We start from the raw sequence: 21,021 nt of genomic DNA, 5'->3' as shown, positions 1-21,021 counted from the left end.
ATGACACATCTAACTTGTTGACTACCTATTACACTGTTGAAGGCCCTGGAGCACAAGGACAATGACAGATGGCACTGATGACAGGTGGCAATAATATGTACTAATGTGGCACTGATGACAGATGGCACTAATATGTGGGAGTGGGGACAGATGGCAGTGACATGACTTTTTTTCGTTTTTTTTTTTCCCCACTGACCGCTGCAGTGGTTCGCTCTCCCTCCTCACACGCTGTCTCTGTGCGAGGAGGGAGAGCCGGCGATGAGAGATGATCTCATATGTTTACATATGAGATCATCTCCGATTGGCACCGCCAATCGCACTATAAACGGCCGCTGTGATTGGCCGTTTACGGCGATCTGTGACAGGCTGTGTCCAAGGGACACGGCCAGCACAGAACTTCCCCGATGCACGCCCGCGGGAGCACGCATAGCGGAAGTAAACAGCAGGACGTCCAGGGACGGCCACCCGGCAGATAGCGTCCACGCTGCAGCTGTCTTTCGGCTATAGCGCAGGTGCGAAGTGGTTAGAAAGAATTGCTGGAAACCCGCACTACCTTAAAATAAAAAAAAAGAGAGAAGATAGAATCCATGTCAATCGAGATCCAACAGACTGAGAGTAGACAGACAGACAATCTAGAGAAGGTCAGGAAGAGTTAGCAGGCCAGATCCAAAATTAGGTAATAAGGAAATTAGGCACCCTATTATTGCAAATCTCCCACACCATCACATAATTGGAATGGATCTCCTTAAGAGTCAACAAAATTGTTGACTGTGTGAATCAAGTAATGTGGTCACAAGTCAACTCTCCGATTAAATGAGACACTTAAAACTCCCCATTCCCGGCGACACTGCCACCTGGTGGAAGAAAGGCCTGGTTCCCTAGAAATCCACTTCAGTTATAGTCAGTTCCCTGATGTTACGGTTATCCAACCTGACAATCATGGCCTGGGAGTTGACCATGTTTTTGAAATTCCCTGTGAAAAAAAAAAAAGCTCTCACTCCAGGATAACGTATGACCACATCCTTCTATCAGGAGGATAAAACTAAGAAAAGGGGAAATCACGCCCAGTTCCTGACAGCAGTGGAAAGGGTTAGCAACGATCTATTTATCCCTATCCAGATAGTCTTAATAGGTCAAAATATGCCAAAATTGATTTAAAGCAAGAGCATAGCTTTGTGAGCCATGGGCTTGTTAGCCACCTTTCCGAAATGGAAATTATCTGTTGCTCCACTCATCAGCGACATTGGATGTCAGATGCCCTTGATGACTGAGGACCATAACTCAATTGCTAGATGCCTTTTAAATATTACTACAGGTAATAAGACAACCACCCACTTGTTCATAGTGCTGGATAATCCCCAATTCCAAATTTACCTCGGCAATGACTTACTGCATCGTTTTGCCACCCAAACTGACCTGATAAATGACTGCTTATGGAGTCGACTAAAGGGGGCCCCCAAGGAATACCAGGATATGACCTCATTCCTGAAATTCCAGCAACAGATGCCTTATGATGTTGAAAAGTAAAAAAATGGACAAAAACTGAAGGGGTCAGATGCATTAATATGCCTGTCCCAGAGAATACAGGAGGAGGGAATAAAAACAACTCACGCACATTTGATCAATACACATCAGTCTATAAATCAGTCTAGAATATCCATCTACGTCCACAACCTCTCAAATCAGGACCTTAACCTAACCAAGGGCACCCTTATCGGTCTTGCGGTAGAGACGGGGTATTATACATGTTTGGAGTCACCAACCAAATGATTGGACTCATACCAGATGAATATTTATGTTAGGAGAAATTGAACAATCGTTCAATTCTTTACCCGAGGGTATGTTCACCATAGAGTACATTTACCCCTTCGATTCTAAGGATGGTACCTGTAGAACTGAAGAGACATCTCAGGTCTTTGATCAACCAAAGAATAAGAGTACCCCAAGGGACATGACAGAGAGAAATACACATCGCATACCCAATGACCTGACCACCAGGCTTGAAGAGGCCTATGAGATAGGGCAACCTGAAAGCTTTCCTGGATTCCAAGAGATAGTCGAGGAGATAATAGCCCTAGCCGATGCATGCGCCAATGATCTTGAGTGAAAATTGCTTTGCGAGCTTATCTTTGAATTCCAGGAAATTTTTGCTCAGGATTCTTACAATTGTGGGAGTACTGAACTCCACATCGCCAAAATCAAGACAGACCCTCAGGTCCCACCAGTGTTTGTAAAGCAGTATAGACTTCCGCTATCCTCCTATGAGCCTCTCGCTGAGATCATTAGGAAGTTACACAAACGGGGTAAATTAGGCCCATTCACAGCTCATACAATCAACCCATCCTGGGGACTTTGAAACCCAACAGACATTGTGCTTGTGCGCTGATCTCCGACAACTCAACAAGCATGTCTACATGTCAGGATGGCCCGTACCCTACATAGACCAGTGGCCTTGCCCAACTCCAAAGGGTCCCAGGTATTCTCACCCCTAGACTGTGCCCAGGGGTACTGGACCATAAAAAATTAAAAAATGGAAACGGCGCCAAATGCTAAACAAGCACCAACACATTCTGATGCTGCACCTAAAATTAGCAGTAAACTAATGAGCAAATTATAAAACCAGTGAAGGGCGCAACAGTAGTGCAATAAAACAAATGAATATAAAATAAAAATAATTATGATGCAAATAAAAAGTTCATATTTCATCCAATATTGCTGTCAAAAGGAAAAAACAGTGAATCTTCTTAAAGGTGTTCCAATCACCATGATTAAATCGTGCAAATACTGCAAATAAAGTGCTTCACCCGAAGTGATAAGTCAAAGCGCTCATCAGATAATAATGGCCACAGAGTGACCCTCAGGCATATAAAGGACCAGATGGATATCTCTCATCCAAAGTTCCCTTAAAGGATGTTGCGGCATAGGACTGCTGTACGTAGACACCCAAATCTCAAGCTTTTTATGAGGAGCCACAATTTACAGATGTTGTGGAGAAGCTGAATGTGAGGCAGTCTATACATAGATCCATTCCTGTATTGGCTTGAGATTTGGGTGTCTATGTAGAGCAGTCCTATGCTGCAACATCCTTAAAGGGAACTTAGGATGAGAGATATCCATCTGGTTCCACCTTTATATGCCTGAGGGTCACTCTGTGGCCATTATCATCTGGTGAGCGCTTTGACTTATCACTTCGGGTAAAGCACTTTATTTGCAGTATTTGCACACCTTTAAGAAGACTCACTGTTTTTCCTTTTGACAGCAATGTTGGATGAAATATGAACTTATTTGCACCATAGTTATTTTTATTTTATATTATTCATTTGTTTTATTGCACTACTGTTGCGCCCTTCACTGGTTTTATAAACTGGACCATAAAAGTCAGTGAAGATCAGTATAAACTAGCCTTCAGTTTCGGGAATCAACAGTACTGCTGGGTGCGTATGCCTTTCGGCTATATTAATTCTAGCCATGAATTTGCTGTCTTCATGCACATGGCTACGCAAGATGCCTTAGAGTGAGGACCATTGGCATACGATGACATCCTCATCAAAAGTACTGATATGACCAAGCACCTTACAGATCTCCGACATATCTTGGGCCAGTTAAGAACGGCCGGAGTGAAGTTATCCATTCAGAAAGCACAGTGGTTTCGGACCTGGGTAAATTTCTCAGGCCATGAAGTTAACTCAGAAGGTTTAAATCCCCAGAAGAAAAAGGTTGAGGCAGTACTCAACTGTAAGGTCCCTACTAATCTTAAAAAATTAAGTTTCTAGGAATGGTTAACTATTTGCATAAGCTGACAATTATGCCGAGATTAACAGTTACTTCATCTGCTGAAGAAAGACACTGAATAGTCATGGGGCAAGGAACAAGCAGACATTGTGAAGGAACTGAAGGTACGACTCACCCAGGCCCCCTGCCTTGCGTATCCAGAAGGAGGTAAACCTTTTTTTCTTGAGACAGGGTACACGCATGTGAGTATGAGTTCCGTTCTTTACCAAAAACAAGAGAATGTCAGTAAGATTACCGCCTAATGCCAGTAAAACACTGTCCTCAGATTAAATTTTTTACGAAAAAGCTTTGTCCACTGTCTGGGCATTACAGAATTTCTGCAGTTATATTCAAGGTGAAAGAATTATTGTTGAGACCACACATCAGCCTTTACAGTATTTACAGAGTGAACGTATCAGGGAAGGAAATGTGTCTAATAGCCGCATCACTGCTTGGACTTTGAATCGATTTTCCAGGGGCCACCCTTCCAAGGACAAACAGAACAAGAAACATCCAGTGGCCCAGGGCCTTGCTGAGCTACACGATTGTGTCGCCCCTGATCCCTGCGCGGGGACCTTGGATGCTGACTTTTTAGAAGAACAATTGTTGTCTTCCTACAAGGTTGATAATGATGAATACTGTAAACAGTTGCCGTGTGTATATGTAGATGGCTGTGCCTATCACCATAAGGACAAAAAACAGCTCCAACTAGTGGCTGGTATCGGGATTATATGGACCCAAGGTATAGCCCCAATCTCTGTGGGATACAAGCTTAGGCCAAGAAGCAGCCAAGTTGCTGAACTCGCTGTAATGCTGAAAACCATTGAGATGACCATAGATTACAGCCTTAAAGAATTTGCCATCATCACTGATTCAAATTACGTCAGGAATAGTTTTGATGCGATGGAAAAGGAACAACATGGTAAAAAGGAACCACAAACCTGTCAAACATGGAAAGTTGTTTTGTCAAATCGACCAATTAGTAAGGGAACACGAGATCACTCTGTATTTTAAGAAAACCAAGGGCCACTCCAAAGTACCAGGTAAAGAAAAGGAAGGGAATGATCAGGTTGATTCCCTAGCCAAAGAAGGGGCCCTAACAGATGAGTTGCTAGGTATAGATCATCTCTTAGGTTCAGTACCGTTAGCCTGTTTAGTGACAGCTTCTAGGATGACTGATTCAAATGTAATGGTCCTGCCCCAACACCGATTGTACCGCACCACTGACCATAATTTGGTCAATGCCACCACAACTCTCCAATACATAGAAGATTTATGGAAACACTAACAAAATGCGTTCTCCTTCGCCCAGAGAAATATTGAAAGAGCCGCAACTAGCGCTAAGACATACTATGATCTTAAGACCACCAAGGAGTATGAAATTGGGGACAAGGTATATCTCTACAATTTCGTGAGGAACCAGGTAAAGGAACGGAAATTCCTGCTGTCCTGGAAAGGTCCATTTAACATTGTTGACAGGATCTCCCCCGTGGCATATAAATTTGAATATTCCACGGAAGGGTGAAATCAATGAGATGGGTGCACAATCAATTACGTGCTTGCCGTCCCAATTACAGTTGTTGAAGGACTAACCCTCCTACCCCTCCTTGGTGACCTTCTAAATTAAAGATCAATTAAAAAAGGTTACCTCACCAGAATATCAATATCTTTCTATATGTATGTGATAAACTGTCTAATCCCTTGCAGTATGTGTGAGCACATTGGAGGTCCCTGTCGCCGTCCAAACCAGTGGTAGTGGCAATGACCAGGCACTAGAAGGGGGGTCCTTTCCAAGCCAGGCCGGTCTCATCGCCTGACCAGGACCTTCCTCTGAAATCTTCATCCCCCAAAATAGACCTGGAGTCATCTGAAACGACTGACAGAAAAGGCCCCGGATCACTACAAAGTTTCCACCTATCAGTAGAGGCTACAAACTTCTGATCATCGCCATGTTATGGAGTGAATTCCTTGCATGTTTCACTTACATACCTGGGATGCAAAGGGGGATTTTGTCATGGCCAGGATACATAAAAATTTTCAGAATTCATGAAACACTCAGCCAAGGAGTCGTCATTCCAGGAGAGCATCCCCCACCAGAAAAGGTTGATTGAATTATCCTCTCCAGTGGAGGGTTGAGGCCAATATACAAAGATTATGTTGAAGCAGAGTAACCTGAACAATGGTGCCTATAGTCATCTATGTTTTTGACAAGGATTTGGCACCAGTCTGTTATGGTTAAAAGGTGATGTGGTTTAATTCCATAAATCTGTCAATCTTAATATATTTAGTTAGGTAGAGATTTCTTATAGCCAGCAAGGTACACAAGATGGGGACAGCAAAAGTCCAGCAATCGCCATATTATATTAACATGAAACATGTTAACACATTTCATAATGACGCTAGACATCATATTCTGATTAAACCTTTACCATGATCAGATTGGCGGGTGAGAATCAGGGACCAACCAATCACGAGATGGTAAACATGAAGTGAGGGAGGTAACAATCCAAGAATTTGCACTATACAAAAGGGGAGACACAGATGATTCGAGAGAGGGGACCACAGACCCACACGCTGACATACACTCTCTGGACCAACACAAATTTCATAATAAGTGACCAGTCCTTATCTCGCTGGACATTGCTGCTAGGATGAGTCGAATATACATCCTTTTTAAACAGTGGTGAGATACTGACCATATAACTGATATTTTTCTCTTCCCTAAATCATAGGAATTGTATCTAACTGTATAAGTATCTTATCCAATACTGTGCGAAAGGAAAATTATAGGAATCAAATTTCTACCGTCTACATTGATCTTATCCAATTCTGTGTGAAGGGTAGATTAGCATTTGATAATTGTCCCACGTTATTCGCCTTGTGTGTTGAAGCCATTTGTGGGTTTAATTAAGATCACTTTTATTACAACAAATTTGACTACTGTGGTCCCAGGGAAATTATTGATCGCCCCATTCAATCTGGTAGCTTTGTTAAATCCTTCAAATTGATAATATCTGTTGACTCCGCTAGACATACTTTGTATTCCTTCCGGCTGGAGAAATTCAGAAGATTGTTTTTCCGAGTGACAAGAGATAGTGTTTTTGAATTTAAGGCGCGATTACCGCAAACTTTTTTTACATAATTTGGGCTACCCTTGGGTTATTTGTCAAATATTAAGGAAAATCGTTTTATTGCCACATTGATGTCTTTGGTAGGGAGTATGAAACATTAATCACCAGAAATTCTGGTTCTGCATGAAGTTGTATAATTATACTTGTAAATTAATAAAAATTAATTATTAATTGTATTGGGAGATATTTATAGGACGGTAAGAATTCCCCATAGATTAACAAACTCAGGAAATTATTGTGGTATGTTACCGATTGTCTGAACAAAGTTCACATTTTTACCTAAGATTGGAGGCACTGCACAAAACACTAGAACTTTATGCAATTAAAATTCCCCATATGTATTAAGATTCCATACCACACTCACAACAGGACCGTACCCTTTCCAATGCACCAGGTACTATATGCGCCCACGGAACCTACGAGAGTCAACAATGGACTGTACTTCATACTCCTCATGGCTCTCAACCTGTACAGGGTGAGGACGAGGCACCGAGGTGGTAAAGCGGTTGCAGACCAAAGGTTTTAATAAGGAGACATGAAATACATTTGAGATACACATGTTAAAAAGGAAGGTCTAATGCATAAGCCACTGGGTTAATCCTGCAAAGAATAGGGAAAGGCCCAATAAACTGCAAACTTCAGAGAGGGAACACAAAGTTGCGCACTCGTGGAATGGCGACAAACTATGGTACTAAAAATCTCCAAAAGTGACGCTTTAAAAAAAAAAAAAAAAAAGGAAAAGAAAAGAAAAAAATTCAACGGTTACCAGTTTAGAGATATATGAGATTTAGTGGTAGAATTATTGTGCTCGCTCTCAAAAGTTCCTCTCACTCTAAAGAGATCCAAAAAGTTGATTTTCTCAACACCATACTACCAGGACAATGGAATATTCTTCTCATTTTGGTTCAGGCTATTCCAAAATATTTTTAAAGCTTCTTTCTCACCTTCCCACAGGATAATGAAATCATTGATATGTCGTTTATAAAGTTTCAGTTGTACTGGTTGAGTCGTGTACTCAGCTTCCCCCCTCCCACTTGGACATAGATTTGTCAGACTAGGCGCAAACCTAGCTCCCATAGCAACACCTCTAATTTGCTTGTAGTAGGAGTGATCATGCCAAAAATAATGAGTCAAACAATAGTCTAAGCAAAGATTTAAAGTTTACTCCAAAGAAATGTGCTAATAAATGTGTGTGGATTTACAAAAATATGTGAAGAAATTAGACATTTAAAAATACACGCTCCTCTTTGTATACGATCATTGGACATGAGGATGCAGCCAAATCCACGAGATGGACTATGAGGTTTAGTAACCTTCAATGTTCCCAGAAGAGATTTTTCTTGAAATGCTTAGACGATTTACTCTAATTTTGGCATGATCACTCCAACAAGTAAATTAGAGGTGTTGCTATGGGAGCTAGGTTTGCACCTAGTCTGGCAAATCTATGCCCAGGTTGGAGGAGGAAGCTGTGTACACAAATCGACCAGTACAACAAACTTTATAAATCATAGAGCGATTTAATTATCCTGTGGGTAGGTGAGAAAGAAGATTTTAAAATATTTCTGAATAGGGTGAATCACAATGAGAAGAATATTCGATTGTCCTGGTAGTAGGGCGTTAAGAAAACCATTTTTTTTGCATCTGGAGAGATCGTTCAAGGACAATAAGCTTGGTACCAAAACATTCTTTAAGACAGTTGATTGGAATGGGTACACCCCTATTGACATCGTCCTCTACGCTGACTGACAAATATCCTCAAAAGGACAGTTTATAAGATTGGAGAAATTACACTGAAAGGGGACTATTAATCAGGCAAAAGGTAATTGGACAAAGATTCGGCCAAAAAGGCTACCAACCATCTTTCATAGATAAAAGTGGGAGAATTTGAGAGACCGAGAACCTGATACAACAGGGGTGTGAGAAAGGATCCTGAAGATAGATTACCAATCATTTTAGATTATGCTCATCATAAGAAAATAGAATTTAAAAAAAAAAAAAAAAAATGGAAAGTTCTAAAAGCTGATGGCAATTAAGCAATCTACTTCCGGAATGTCCTATGTTCACCTATCGGAGAGCTCCTAATATCAGAGACAGAGGCAAAAAAAAAAAAAAAAAACATTGTAGACCCGCCTCAGAAATATGATTTTTTTCTTTGATGGAAAAGGGTTTTTTTCCTTGCAAGTCTTGTTACACATGTTAGAGTACCAATAAGAAGAATGTCAGTAGAGAAGACTTTACCTCCCGTGCCACTGGAGTACAATATTCCATAAAATATTTAATTACATGTAGAACTGAGGGAGTGGTCTATGCTTTGGAATGTCCATGCGGGCTTCAATATATTGGCAGGACCAAACAACTTTTATGGAAAGGGTTAATAGCATGTACAAAATATCAAGAAAGGTTATCCTAAGCATAGTATTTTCAAACATTTTGCCATCTGTCACAATAAAGATCCTTTCTCTCTCATTTTTGGGGTATTGAGAAATATCACCCACATTGGCGAGGTAGCAATTAGGTGAGAGCCAAGTGGAATCTAGATGGAAATTTCATATGCAGACTTTAGCACCCCTGGGGCATGACATGAATAGTTTTGTTTGATTATTAAATCGTAGGTGTCATTTTGTTTTTGCACTAGAGGGAGTCATTTTATAGTATTTTAGGTGTCCTGATATTTATTTATACAGAGATTTTTTTCTACCCTATGGAACAGTTTATTGTATTATTTTTTGGCAGTTTTATTAGCCAATTTTTGACCTAATTTTATTTTAAAAATCGGATGACTTATAGTAGAACCACTGTTACTAGGTGGGGTTAACGCCTTTTATGTTTCCCCAAATAGGCAGTCACATGGACTGGTCGTTATTTATAAATTTTTAGTACATGGTGGCTGATCTTATTTATGGCTTAATAAGATGCCCTTAACGTAATGGTTGTTATATATTGTTGTACCATACATCAGTTATGCGTATCCAAGAAAATGGCAGCCGCGATTAGAGGTTTTATTCACTTTTATTCTATGTATTTTGATTTTGTTCATCCAGATGCTGCGAGAGTGTGTTTTTGTTCTTTAAAAATGTTCTGCTTATTTCAGATGTGTGTCTTTTGTCCTGATGTCAGAGCCTCCATTTTCAGGTATTTCATTCACTCGCTGGTCTTGCGCAAAATGGCGGCTGTGAGCAATATTATTTGTGCCATTCTAACCAATAGCTGATCACCAAAGAAAATGGCGGCTGTGAATAGTTTTTTTTTTGTCTTGCATTCATTTCTTTATCTATTGTACTCTTGGTCTATATATATCCAATTGTGCTCTGGCTGCTTGTCTGCCTAGATTCAGTCTCCATTATTTTAGCAGCTATGGGCGGATCTGTTTCCATAGCAATTTCAATCACTGTCAAGAGTATTTAGGTCTTGCTATCACAGGTGACGTCACTTCCTGTCTGCTCCGGAAGTTGCCCAGCTTGGTAATCGTTTGAGGCTGTATTTCGTCTGAGGTCTCAGACATTGTGAGTGGCTTTTTAATGTGATTTAAATAAACTTCTACACTATGGAAGCCTTTGCTTTGTCTTTTTATGCCATTTAACAGATGAGAACCGGGTGTTTAATCAGATCTATCCATTCCTGAGGCAAGTAGATAGGTCAGCGTTGGAGCTTGTTTTACAAAAACCTGTAGGGGTCTTTGCTAGAGGTGAGCGTGCATGCTGGCTGGTGGAGGATCACAGTCAGTTTTGTTTGTGAAGAAGCACTTTTTTTAATCATTTGGACATTAGCATTATTCACAGATTTGGGCTTAAATGTTTGATATATTTGTTCAAATTCTTCTCAATTTTCACATTAATGTTACTTCTATCACTTATATTTTTTCACATATTTTATTTGGTGTTTGCACTAGAGCTGCACGATTAATCGTTAAGAATCGAAATTGCGTTTTTTTTCCCCTTCAAGATTTTCAAAACAGCATGTCACGATCTTTCTAACAAGTGCGGAGAGCTCACAGCTCAAAAAAAAATCCAGGCAACCTGCCAAGTTTTATTACAACACTCTAATAAGTATAAACAAAGTATCTTTTTGTTCTTTTATCAAAGGAAAGAACTCTGGCGTGTAGATGAGGGAAGTTTAACCATTTAAAGACCAAACTTTTCTGACATTTGCTGCTTACAAGTAAAAAGCATTTTCTGCTAGAAAATTACTTGGAGGACCAAAACATGATTTTTTTTTAGCAGAGACCCTAGAGAATAAAATGGTGGATGTTGAAATATTTTATGTCACACTGTAATTGTGCAGCGGTTTTTCAAACAGTGTATTTTTTCAAAAAAAATAGCAATTTAAAAAAACAAAAAAAAAAACAAACTAAAAACAGTAAAGTTAGCCGAATTTTTTTTTGTATAATGTGAAAGACAATGTTACACCGCGAGAATTGAGAGAGAATCGAGATCTTTATTTTAAGCAAAAAAATCGTGATTCCCATTTTAGTCAGAATTGTGTAGCTCTAGTTGGCACCCCTGGAGGATGTTTGCTATATTTTCTGATTATTTTTAATAGCATTATTTGTATGCACTTATTGATGTATATTTATTCTTGGTATCTACACCCCTGGAGAGTGTCTGCTGCCAGTTTTTGATCCAATTATAGGCATATGTATGCAGTGTATATCGCACTGTTTTGGGGTTTTTTTTGTTTTTTGTTTTATTTTCCATGTTTAACACTTCTATTTTGTGATATACATATTTGTAGCACTTGAAGTTTCACATTTGTTTACCTCATGCAGTGGGCTGATACCCCTGTAAGGTGAATAATGTTTTTACATGCTATATATTGATTTGGATATTTGAGTTTGGGAAGCATAACATTTTGCTTTAAATGCCAATATACCAACAAAAGCTATAATGGAAAACAAAAGTTTTTACAAGTCTTTACCCTTTTAGATTCAAGTCTTTTGTTTAGTTTTTTTGCATAAAATATGCAATACACATCACAAAGCTACCAAGCTCTTGGGTCTACATCTTAATGTGGCCGGCCTTTCAGCATAATCTCTAAGGCCTAATGCACACTTGACATTTTTATAGCTGCTGTTTTTGGCTTCAGATATTCTTCTGCAGTCAGTAAACTCCCCAGCATGTTATTTTGTGTGTCCATGCACACACAGGCTGTTATGTTATCAGTAGTTTTTGGCAGTAGTGTTTTCTAGCTGGGAAAAACAAAAACAGAACTAGTGGGTTTTAGGAGGCGTTTCCAGCTGTAAAAATACTCTGATAAAATCTGAAAAAACACTAAGCGCAGAAAAACACAGGTATTCTGCATTTATCTGAGACATAAGATTTTGTGGGAGTATAGTTTTGCTAAAAAAATAAATATAAAAGCTAAAATGCTACAGCTGAAAAACGCTACTGCAAAACTCATTCTACAGCTACAGCTTTCTACAGCCAACGCTACCGGCTTTTTTATAACGTCCAGTGTGCATGAGGCCTAAAACAAAGACAACGACACTTATCTAATCGCCTAAAAATTCTTAATCGTAAAACATCTTACCTTTGGAGTGTGAGAATTCCTGGATTTCTGTAAAAAACGAGTTATTTCAGCTTTCTCTGCCTTAACACGCTTGAAAAAGAAAAATTATGCATTATAATTTAATACACATAAAAGATACAAAGTATAAAATGCAATGTAAGAACACGCACTACTGACTGCTCACCTGCATGAACCACATGAAAGTGATCTTAAAGTGGCACGCCAAGAACTTTTTTTAGTTTTGGATACAGTGGAAAAGGGTTAAAGCTGAACTCCAGGTACAGAAATTTTTAAAAATAAATTCAACAGCAATAAAGCACAAAAACTGTGTACACCAAATACATTTGCAAATTAAGATATTACAATATAAAAAGTAGCAGTAACATCACTGTGTTGTACATAGCCTGAATAGCAGATCTGAAGAACCAAGCGGGCCCTTCCACCACAGGCTACCTGCACAAAGGAGGAAGAGGGAGAGCGGCATTGACCAGTCTATTACAGGAAACCTCTGCAAATTATGGTATGGAAGTGCTGCTGATTCTGATGATGGTTCTAAGGTAGTAGTACACAAAGACTCCAATATAAAAATGGCTCATACAGAGGAAAAAAAAAAAAAAACACTGACTTGCCTGTAAAATTTTATATTTTATAGTACATTACAGGACACAAGCAACATATTCATAGACCACAGGATATAGGCATGTATAGGCATCTTCAGGTGATTGGACATTGGCAAGCATTTGAGGACCACTGGGGCGCCTCCCATATAACCCTACCCCACCCATTAAATCCTAATTTTTGTAGTAAGCCATGCAGAGTAAATCAAGGAATAGAAAGGGGTGGCTTGTGTCCGGTACTCCAAGATATTAAATATACAGTTAGGTCAAAATTCCTTTCATCTTAATTGTAGAGTACAGGACCCAAGATCTACCCTTAGGATGCTCCCAAACAACGAATACAATAGGTGGGCACAAACTATAAAGCAGAACCAAAAAGCAGCGCTCAAAAGACCCAAGTCCAGTGAGCCACTGCAAGAACCTTGTGGCCAAAAGCAGCAACCACAGAATATTGAGCAGCCACCTGGCAAAACTTAAAGAATGTATGAACAGATAACCAGGTGGTGGCCTTATACAGTTGGTCTACAATGGCTGGAGCCAAAAATGCCAAGGAAACTCCCAATCTGGTTAAAGTGCAGGAGGAAGTATTGGCTTAAAAGCATAAGCTCTTGCAATCAAGTTTCTAATCCAACATACAATAGATTTTTAAGCAGTGTGCCTCTTGCAAGATCCTGAGGAGAGAACAAACAATCTGTCTTTCTGATGGAAGCAGTAGCTCTGAGGTATATTGCAGAGGCTCAGACTACTTCCTTTGAATGCTTAGGAACAGGGTACATGGATGGCAAAAAAATGTCCTCAGAGGTGGAACGCCGAGACCATCTTTGGAAGAACGGACTGTCTTGGGCTTAAAACAACCTTGCTGTTGTGAAGTATGAGGAAGGGCTCTTTACGGGAATGGGTAAGCAAGCTCAGCAACACATACAAGACATTATAGCTACCAAAAAAATACCACTTTGTGAACAAGAATATTTACGTAAATATCCTTGATGGGTTCAAAGGGTGGTGTCTGCAAAGTCAAAAAGAACCAAAATTAAGGCCAGGGAGGCACAGGGTGCTGCAAAGGGTCCTGATACAAGGGAGTGCAACGCCTGAGGCCTTTGAAAGAGTATGTATAAAGCCGATACCTGTCCTTAAAGGGTGCACACAGCCAAGTTCTGGTCAAGACCCATTTGCAAGAAGGCCAGAATATGAGACACAGTTATCTCTGGGACTAAGTTTTCCCGATACGATAATATATCTTCCTGGACATGGCATTTCTTGCTTCTAGTTAGTTAGGAATTACAAGTACAAATCCCTAGATCTTTTAAAATCTGGGCATCGACAGCAATGTCATTAAAGCCAAAGACTGAGAAGCAGGATGGATTACAGGACCACGAAATTGCAAATATGGACTATGGAAAATGGGCCAGAAGTTGGCTGCGAGAAGTCAGAGTATGTCTTTAAACAAAATGCTAGAACCTCCTAAGAAAACAGCATTAGCAGAGCTAAAAATAAAAAAGTTCAAAATAAAGATGTATAAGTCTTAACAGCGCTCATGGAGAAAGTGTAACATAGTAAAGTGCAAAGTGCTATAAAGCAAATACTCAATGGTAAGTAATAATACAATAAAAATATACGTGTAAAGTGCCAAGTGCTTCCAGTGGCAACTCAAGTAGCAGGCTTTCAAGGAAATGTTCAGAGACCACACTCAATGACGAACAAGAAATCCCCTCTTGTAACCCAACTCACCAGAACCTGTAGACCCTCAGCTTTGCAGTCCAGGGGTCAAAAAAACGATTAGTGGAGTCACGATTGTATATCCAAGGTTGAAGGAGCTCCAACAAATGATTAACATGCGGACCAAGGAAGGCGATTGTTACCTCTATCGATCATTCACCACAATCCCCCACGTTCACAGTAGGAATGGTGTACCTTTCATCATAGGCCTTGTTGACTCCTCTCCAAATGTAGAGTTTATGGTTGTGCCCAAAAAAATCTCAATTTTGGTCTCATCACTCCAAATGACTTTGGGCCAGAAGGTTTGAGGCTCGTCTCTGCGCCATTTGGGGTATTTACTGAAATGTTAGTTGGTTTACCTGACCGTGGTTTGGTTTCAACAGAACCCCTCATTTTCCACTTCTTGATTAGAGTTTGAACACTGCTGATTGGCAATCTCAATTCCTTGGATATCTTTTTATATCCCTTTCCTGTTTTATACAGTTCAACTACCTTTTCCTGCAGATCCTTTGACAATTCTTTTGCTTTCCCCATGACTCAATCCAGAAGCATCACTGCAGCACTGGATGAAAATGCAAGGGTCTGTCAGGAGTCCAGAAATGCATTGACCTTTTACATACACACTAATTACAAGCAAACAGATCACAGGTGAAGATGGTTACCTTTAATAGCTATTCAAACCCTTTTGTGTCAACTTGTGTGCATGTTAACAGGCCAAATTCACCAGGGTATGTAAACTTTTGATCAGGGTAATTTGGGTAGTTTCTGTTGTAATTAGGATTTAAAAAAAGGAAACAGTTGATTTAGAATAAATGGCTTCAGCCAAACACTAACCATGAGTGAAAAAAGTTTGTGTGTTATTCATATGCTCTGAAAAATGGCCAAGAAATCAAATTCTGCCAGGGTATGTAAACTTATGAGAAATATATATATTTTTTACACTTTTTTTCTATAGACATACACTCACCAGCCACTTTATTATTAAGTACACCTGTTCAATTGGTTGGAAACACAAAATTGCTAATCAACCGATATGGCAGCAGCTCAGTGCATTTAGACATCGAGACTTGAAGACGACTTACTGAAGTTCAAACCGAGCATCAGAATGGTGAAGAAAAGGGATTTAAGTGTTAAACGTGGCATGGCTGTTGCTGCCAGACAGGCTGGTCTGAGAATTTCAAAAACTGCTGATCTACTGGGATTTTCATGCACAGTCATCTCTAGGGTTTACAGAGAATGGTCAAAAAAAAAAAAAAGAGAACGTCTCCAGTGAGCGGCAGTTATGTAGACAAAATTGCCTTGTTGATGTCAGTGGTCGGAGGAGAATGGGCAGACTGGTTCGAGATTATAGAAAGGCAACAGTAACTCAAAACACTTGTTACAACCAAGGTATGCAGAATACCATCTCTGACAATGAGTTCACTGTACTCTAATGGCCTCCACAATCACCAGATCTCAATCCAATAGAGCACTTCTAGGATGTGGTGGAACGAGAGATTTGCAGCCAAAAAATCTGCAGCAAAATCTCTAAAGGAATGTTTCCATGAATCTCTGCCACTAAGAATTAATGCAGTTCTGAAGGCAAAAGGGGGTCCAGTACTAGCAAGGTGTACCTAATAAAGTGGCCGATGAATACACACACATAGATCTAGATAGATATATCCATCTATATACACACAGATATACACAGTGCCTTGCAAAAGTATTCACCCCCTTGGCTTTTTACCCATTTTGTTACATTACAGCCTTTAGTTCAATGTTTTTTTTAATCTGAATTATATGTGATGGATCAGAACACAATAGTCTAAGTTGGTGAAGTAAAATTAGAAAAATATATACATAAAATTTTTCAGAGATTAAAACCTGATAATTGGCATGTGCATATGTATTCACCCCCTCTTTTATGAAGCCCATAAAAAGCTCTGGTGCAACCAATTACCTTCAGAAGTCACATAATTAGTGAAATGATGTCCACCTGTGTGCAATCTAAGTGTCACATGATCTGTCATTACATATACACACCTTTTTGAAAGCCCCCAGAGGCTGCAACACCTAAGCAAGAGGCACCACTAACCAAACACTGCCATGAAGACCAAGGAACTCTCCAAACCAGGGACAATGTTGTGGAGAAGTACAAGTCAGGATTAGGGATAAAAAAAAAAAAAAAAAAAAAAAAAATCCAAATCTTTCATGATCCCCAGGAGCACCAAATCTATCATAACCAAATGGAAAGAACATGGCACAACAGCAAACCTGCCAAGAGATGGCTGCACACCAAAACTCACGGACCGGGCAAGGAGGGCATCAGAGAGGCAGCACAGAGACCTAAGGTAACCCTGGCGGAGCTGCAGAGTTCCACAGCAGAGACTGGAGTATCTGTACATAAGACAACAATAAGCCGTATGCTCCATAGAGTTGGGATTTATGGCAGAGTGGCCAGAAGAAAGCCATTACTTTCAGCAAAAAACAAGATGGCACATTTTGAGCTTGCAAAAAGGCATGTGGGAGATTCCCAAAATGTATGGAGGAAGGTGCTCTGGTCTGATGAGACTAAAATTGAACTTTTTGGCAATCAACAAAAACGCTGTCTGGCACAAACCCAACACATCATCCAAAGAACACCATCCCCGCAGTGAAACATGGTGGTGGCAGCATCATGCTGTGGGGATGTTTTTCAGCAGTCAGGACTGGGAAACTAGTTAGTTGAGGGAAAGATGGATGGTGCCAAATACAGGGATATTCTTGAGAAAAACCTGTACCGCTCTGTGTGATTTGAGGCTAAGACGGAGGTTCACCTTCCAGCAGGACAATGCCCCCAAACACACTGCTAAAGCAACATTTGAGTGGTTTAAGGGGAAACATGTAAATGTGTTGGAATGGCCTAGTCAAAGCCCAGACCTCAATCCAATAGAAAATCTGTGGTCAGACTTAAAGATTGCTGTTCACAAGCACAAACCATCCAACTTGAAGGAGCTGGAGCAGTTTTGCAAGGGAGGAATGGGCAAAAATCCCAGTGGCAAGCTCAGAGACTTATCCAAAGCGACTTGGAGCTGTGATAGCCACAAAAGGTGGCTCTACAAAGTATTGACTTTAGGGGGGTAAATAGTTATGCACATTTACTTTTTCTGTTATTTTGTCCTATTTGTTGTTTGCTTCAAAATAAAAAAAATCTTCAAAGTTGTGGGCATGTTCTGTAAATTAAATGATCCAAATCCTCAAACAATCCATGTTAATTCCAGGTTGTGAGGCAACAAAACACGAAAAATGCCAAGGGGGTGAATACTTTTGCAAGTTACTGCACCCTGAGCCCCATCTCTTTCCAGCAATGTCCACGAATGTATAAGCCATCTAGGACATTCCTGTATGGCTGAGACAAAGCAGCAGCATCATTGGCTCCCGCGGCTGTCAAAGTCAGTCAGCCAATCAAGAGAGAAGACGGGGTTGGGTCCAGGTCGGGGCTTAGTGTCTGAATGGACACACAGCACTGTGACTTGGCTCCAGTGCCCCCATAGGAAGCTGCTGGCTGTGGGGGCATGCGATAGGAGGAAGGGGCCAGGAGCAGCAAAGAGGGAACCAAGAAGAGGAGGATCCGGGCTGCTCTGTGCAAAACCAACTGCACATAGAAGTATAACATGTTTGTTTTTTGTTTTTTTTAAAAGACAAGACTATGTCCACATACCAATTTTACATGCCTGGGATGTTGACAGCAGACAGGGCTGGAATGTACAATACTACCCAAGAGAGTTTGATGGTTGTGGCATTGTAAAACTGGAATCTTGTGAGGGGACCTCAAAACCGAAGGGTCTAGCGTTGGAGATAACCAAATCACCCTGAGTTCAGGATGTTGATGGGAAGACAGGCATCCACAGATTACAATGTCGAACACAGAGGAGATCCCTCTCCCCATTCCATCAGACTGGCATCTGTTCTGAGAACTTTTGACATTTTGGGGGAAAGGTATCCCTCAATCACTGGGTTTGAAATTCACAAAGCCAGAGAGTGGTCTTGCAAATCAACTGCATAGGGCAATGGAAGAACCAAGTCTTTGTCCCACACTGCCAAAATTTTGAGTTCAGGCTCAAAACACTCAAGCCTAGGTACCCTAAAGTGGCTAGTCTGTTCCAACCATGTCTTTAGACTCACCTTCTTGGATGGCTTTAAAAACCACGGTCTTCTGACTAAAGTTTGTTTCAGGCTTGGCACTAAATGTGGGGGAGGATTTAGGGTTTCAACGGTAGAAGGAACTTTCTAGCCTCAGGAGTAGAATATTCACCTGCAAAAGTCTTTTTCTGAAGGAAGAGCGCTCTTACCCACTGTGACATTCTTGATAAACTTACACAAACAAGGTGTTTTACAAAAAACTGCAGGATTCTTCAGGCTTTTCCTGCATTGCAGTTCTGACCAGCATTTGAGGTTCCTCTACATATGGATGGAGGCAGCTCATCCAGGAGATCTGGAGACGCACAATCACCAAGCCGTTCACACGGTTGCATACCATGTACAAATTTGTACTGGGTGTTCAAACTGGGTCTTTGAACACAGGATGAACTGACCCTCTACAGGTACCCTTGCAACTTAAAACACTAGAAGGGCCATCCTATTTTTGCATGTAGCTCTCCTCGATGGATAATGTGGAGCAAAACATTACAGATGGGAAAACAGGGCAGGCCAATCTCCATATAGAACAGGCTCAGGAGAAACTGGTTTGGTAAGGTCTACAAAAAGTAACACACAGTGTCAATAAGGGTAGCAATGGCATCCTTAAAGTTTGAAGAAATTTCAGCCCAAAGTGATGCATCTTCCCCATCTACCTCTTCTTCAGCCAAAAAGTCTGCAGCCAAGACAAAGTCCCAAATCCACCTAAGATCATGCTTGTGAAGGATTATCTAAAAAGGACTAAATTTATGACCATGAAATCAGATATTGTGGCAGAAAATTACTTCTTGAATAAGGAAAAAGGTTATATGGCTGAAAGTCCAGCAGTGTGTCCCCAAAGGTAGGCAGACAGGGGGAAATATCTGAACAGAGGGTACTAGGGCCCTGTGGAGATAGACTACCACCCCCATCCTCCCTTCCCGAACCCTTCACCCCTAGATTGTGCTTTGCCATGTCTGGTGCAACGTGTCACAACATCCACACTGGTGGAGAGGAAGATTGAATAGTGTCCTATGTCAGATACCACAGGCTGCTGAACCTGGTGTCCACAAGATTGCCATTCTGTATAGTGGGGAGCCAGTAGCTGTTGGTGATAGAGAAGTGTGCCAAAAGAAAATGACATGCAGGAGATCTAGCTCTAGACTTCGACCAGATCAAGGACACACCACAACATACAGCTTAAATCAGGGGTAGTTAACCTTAAAGAGGTGATCTACCTTAACATAGAAGATGTCAAAAATCACCAGGAAAGACAAAAACAGAACATTCTATAGCTCAACTCACCAGTCTGCCAACTGACCAAATTAACCAACAGTCTGCATTAAAAACATGGGTTTAGTTAGCATGCATTTGCAAACGCATGCATAAGCTGCAAGGCCTCTTCATGGCACCCTGTGTATGCTTGCAGTCCTAACAATACTGAATTTTTAAGCGTCTCCACAATGGAAGTAGATGCATTAAATGGATATATTAGGGGAAGGTGGGCCTGGAGGCAGCCCAATCCCCCTAACCAGTTGCCGACCACCGCACGACGATGTACGTCGGCAGAATGGCACGGGCAGGCAAAAGGACTTACAGGTACGTCCTTGCCTGCCGCGGGTGGGGGGTCCGATCGGACCCCCCCCGATGCCTGCGGCGGTCGGCAAATCCTCCCTGGCGATCGGTGGTGAGGGGGAGGCCATCCATTCGTGGCCCCCCCCCCTCGCGATCGCTCCTGGCCAATCAAATCATTTCCCTGCCTCTGTATTGTATAAGGAGGCAGAGGAAATGATGGCATCTCTCCTCTGCATTTTCCATTCCGGCGTCGAGGAGAGAAGACTGGAACGTGAGCGCACAACACACACACACAGTAGAACATGCCAGGCATACATTACACCCCCGATCCCCCCTCCCCCCCCGCCGTTACACTGACATCAAGCAGGTTTTTTTTTTTCTGATTACTGCATGGTGTCAGTTTGTGACAGTTAGTGTGGTAGGGCAGTTAGTGGTAGCCCCCTTTAGGTCTAGGGTACCCCCCTAACCCCCCCTAATAAAGTTTTAACCCCTTGATCACCCCCCGTCGCCAGTGTCGCTAAGCGATCATTTTTCTGATCGCTGTATTAGTGTCGCTGGTGACGCTAGTTAGT

At 41.1% G+C, this 21,021-nt stretch overlaps 1 protein-coding gene across 2 annotated transcripts in view; it reads right to left on the bottom strand.

Annotated features, from left to right (window-relative positions):
- CHAF1A (chromatin assembly factor 1 subunit A) overlaps positions 1-21,021 on the bottom strand; it is a 693,562-nt gene that overhangs the window by 442,627 nt on the left and 229,914 nt on the right. For both annotated transcript variants that reach the window (XM_073594763.1, XM_073594760.1), the window contains exon 6: positions 12,429-12,497. In XM_073594763.1, the coding sequence (XP_073450864.1) occupies positions 12,429-12,497 (69 nt within the window). The remainder of the gene's footprint in view (positions 1-12,428; positions 12,498-21,021) is intronic.

Source organism: Aquarana catesbeiana, linkage group LG01 (assembly GCF_042186555.1).
Source record: "Aquarana catesbeiana isolate 2022-GZ linkage group LG01, ASM4218655v1, whole genome shotgun sequence".
Lineage (NCBI taxonomy): Eukaryota > Metazoa > Chordata > Amphibia > Anura > Ranidae > Aquarana > Aquarana catesbeiana.
This window is presented reverse-complemented; position numbering and strand designations above follow the sequence as displayed.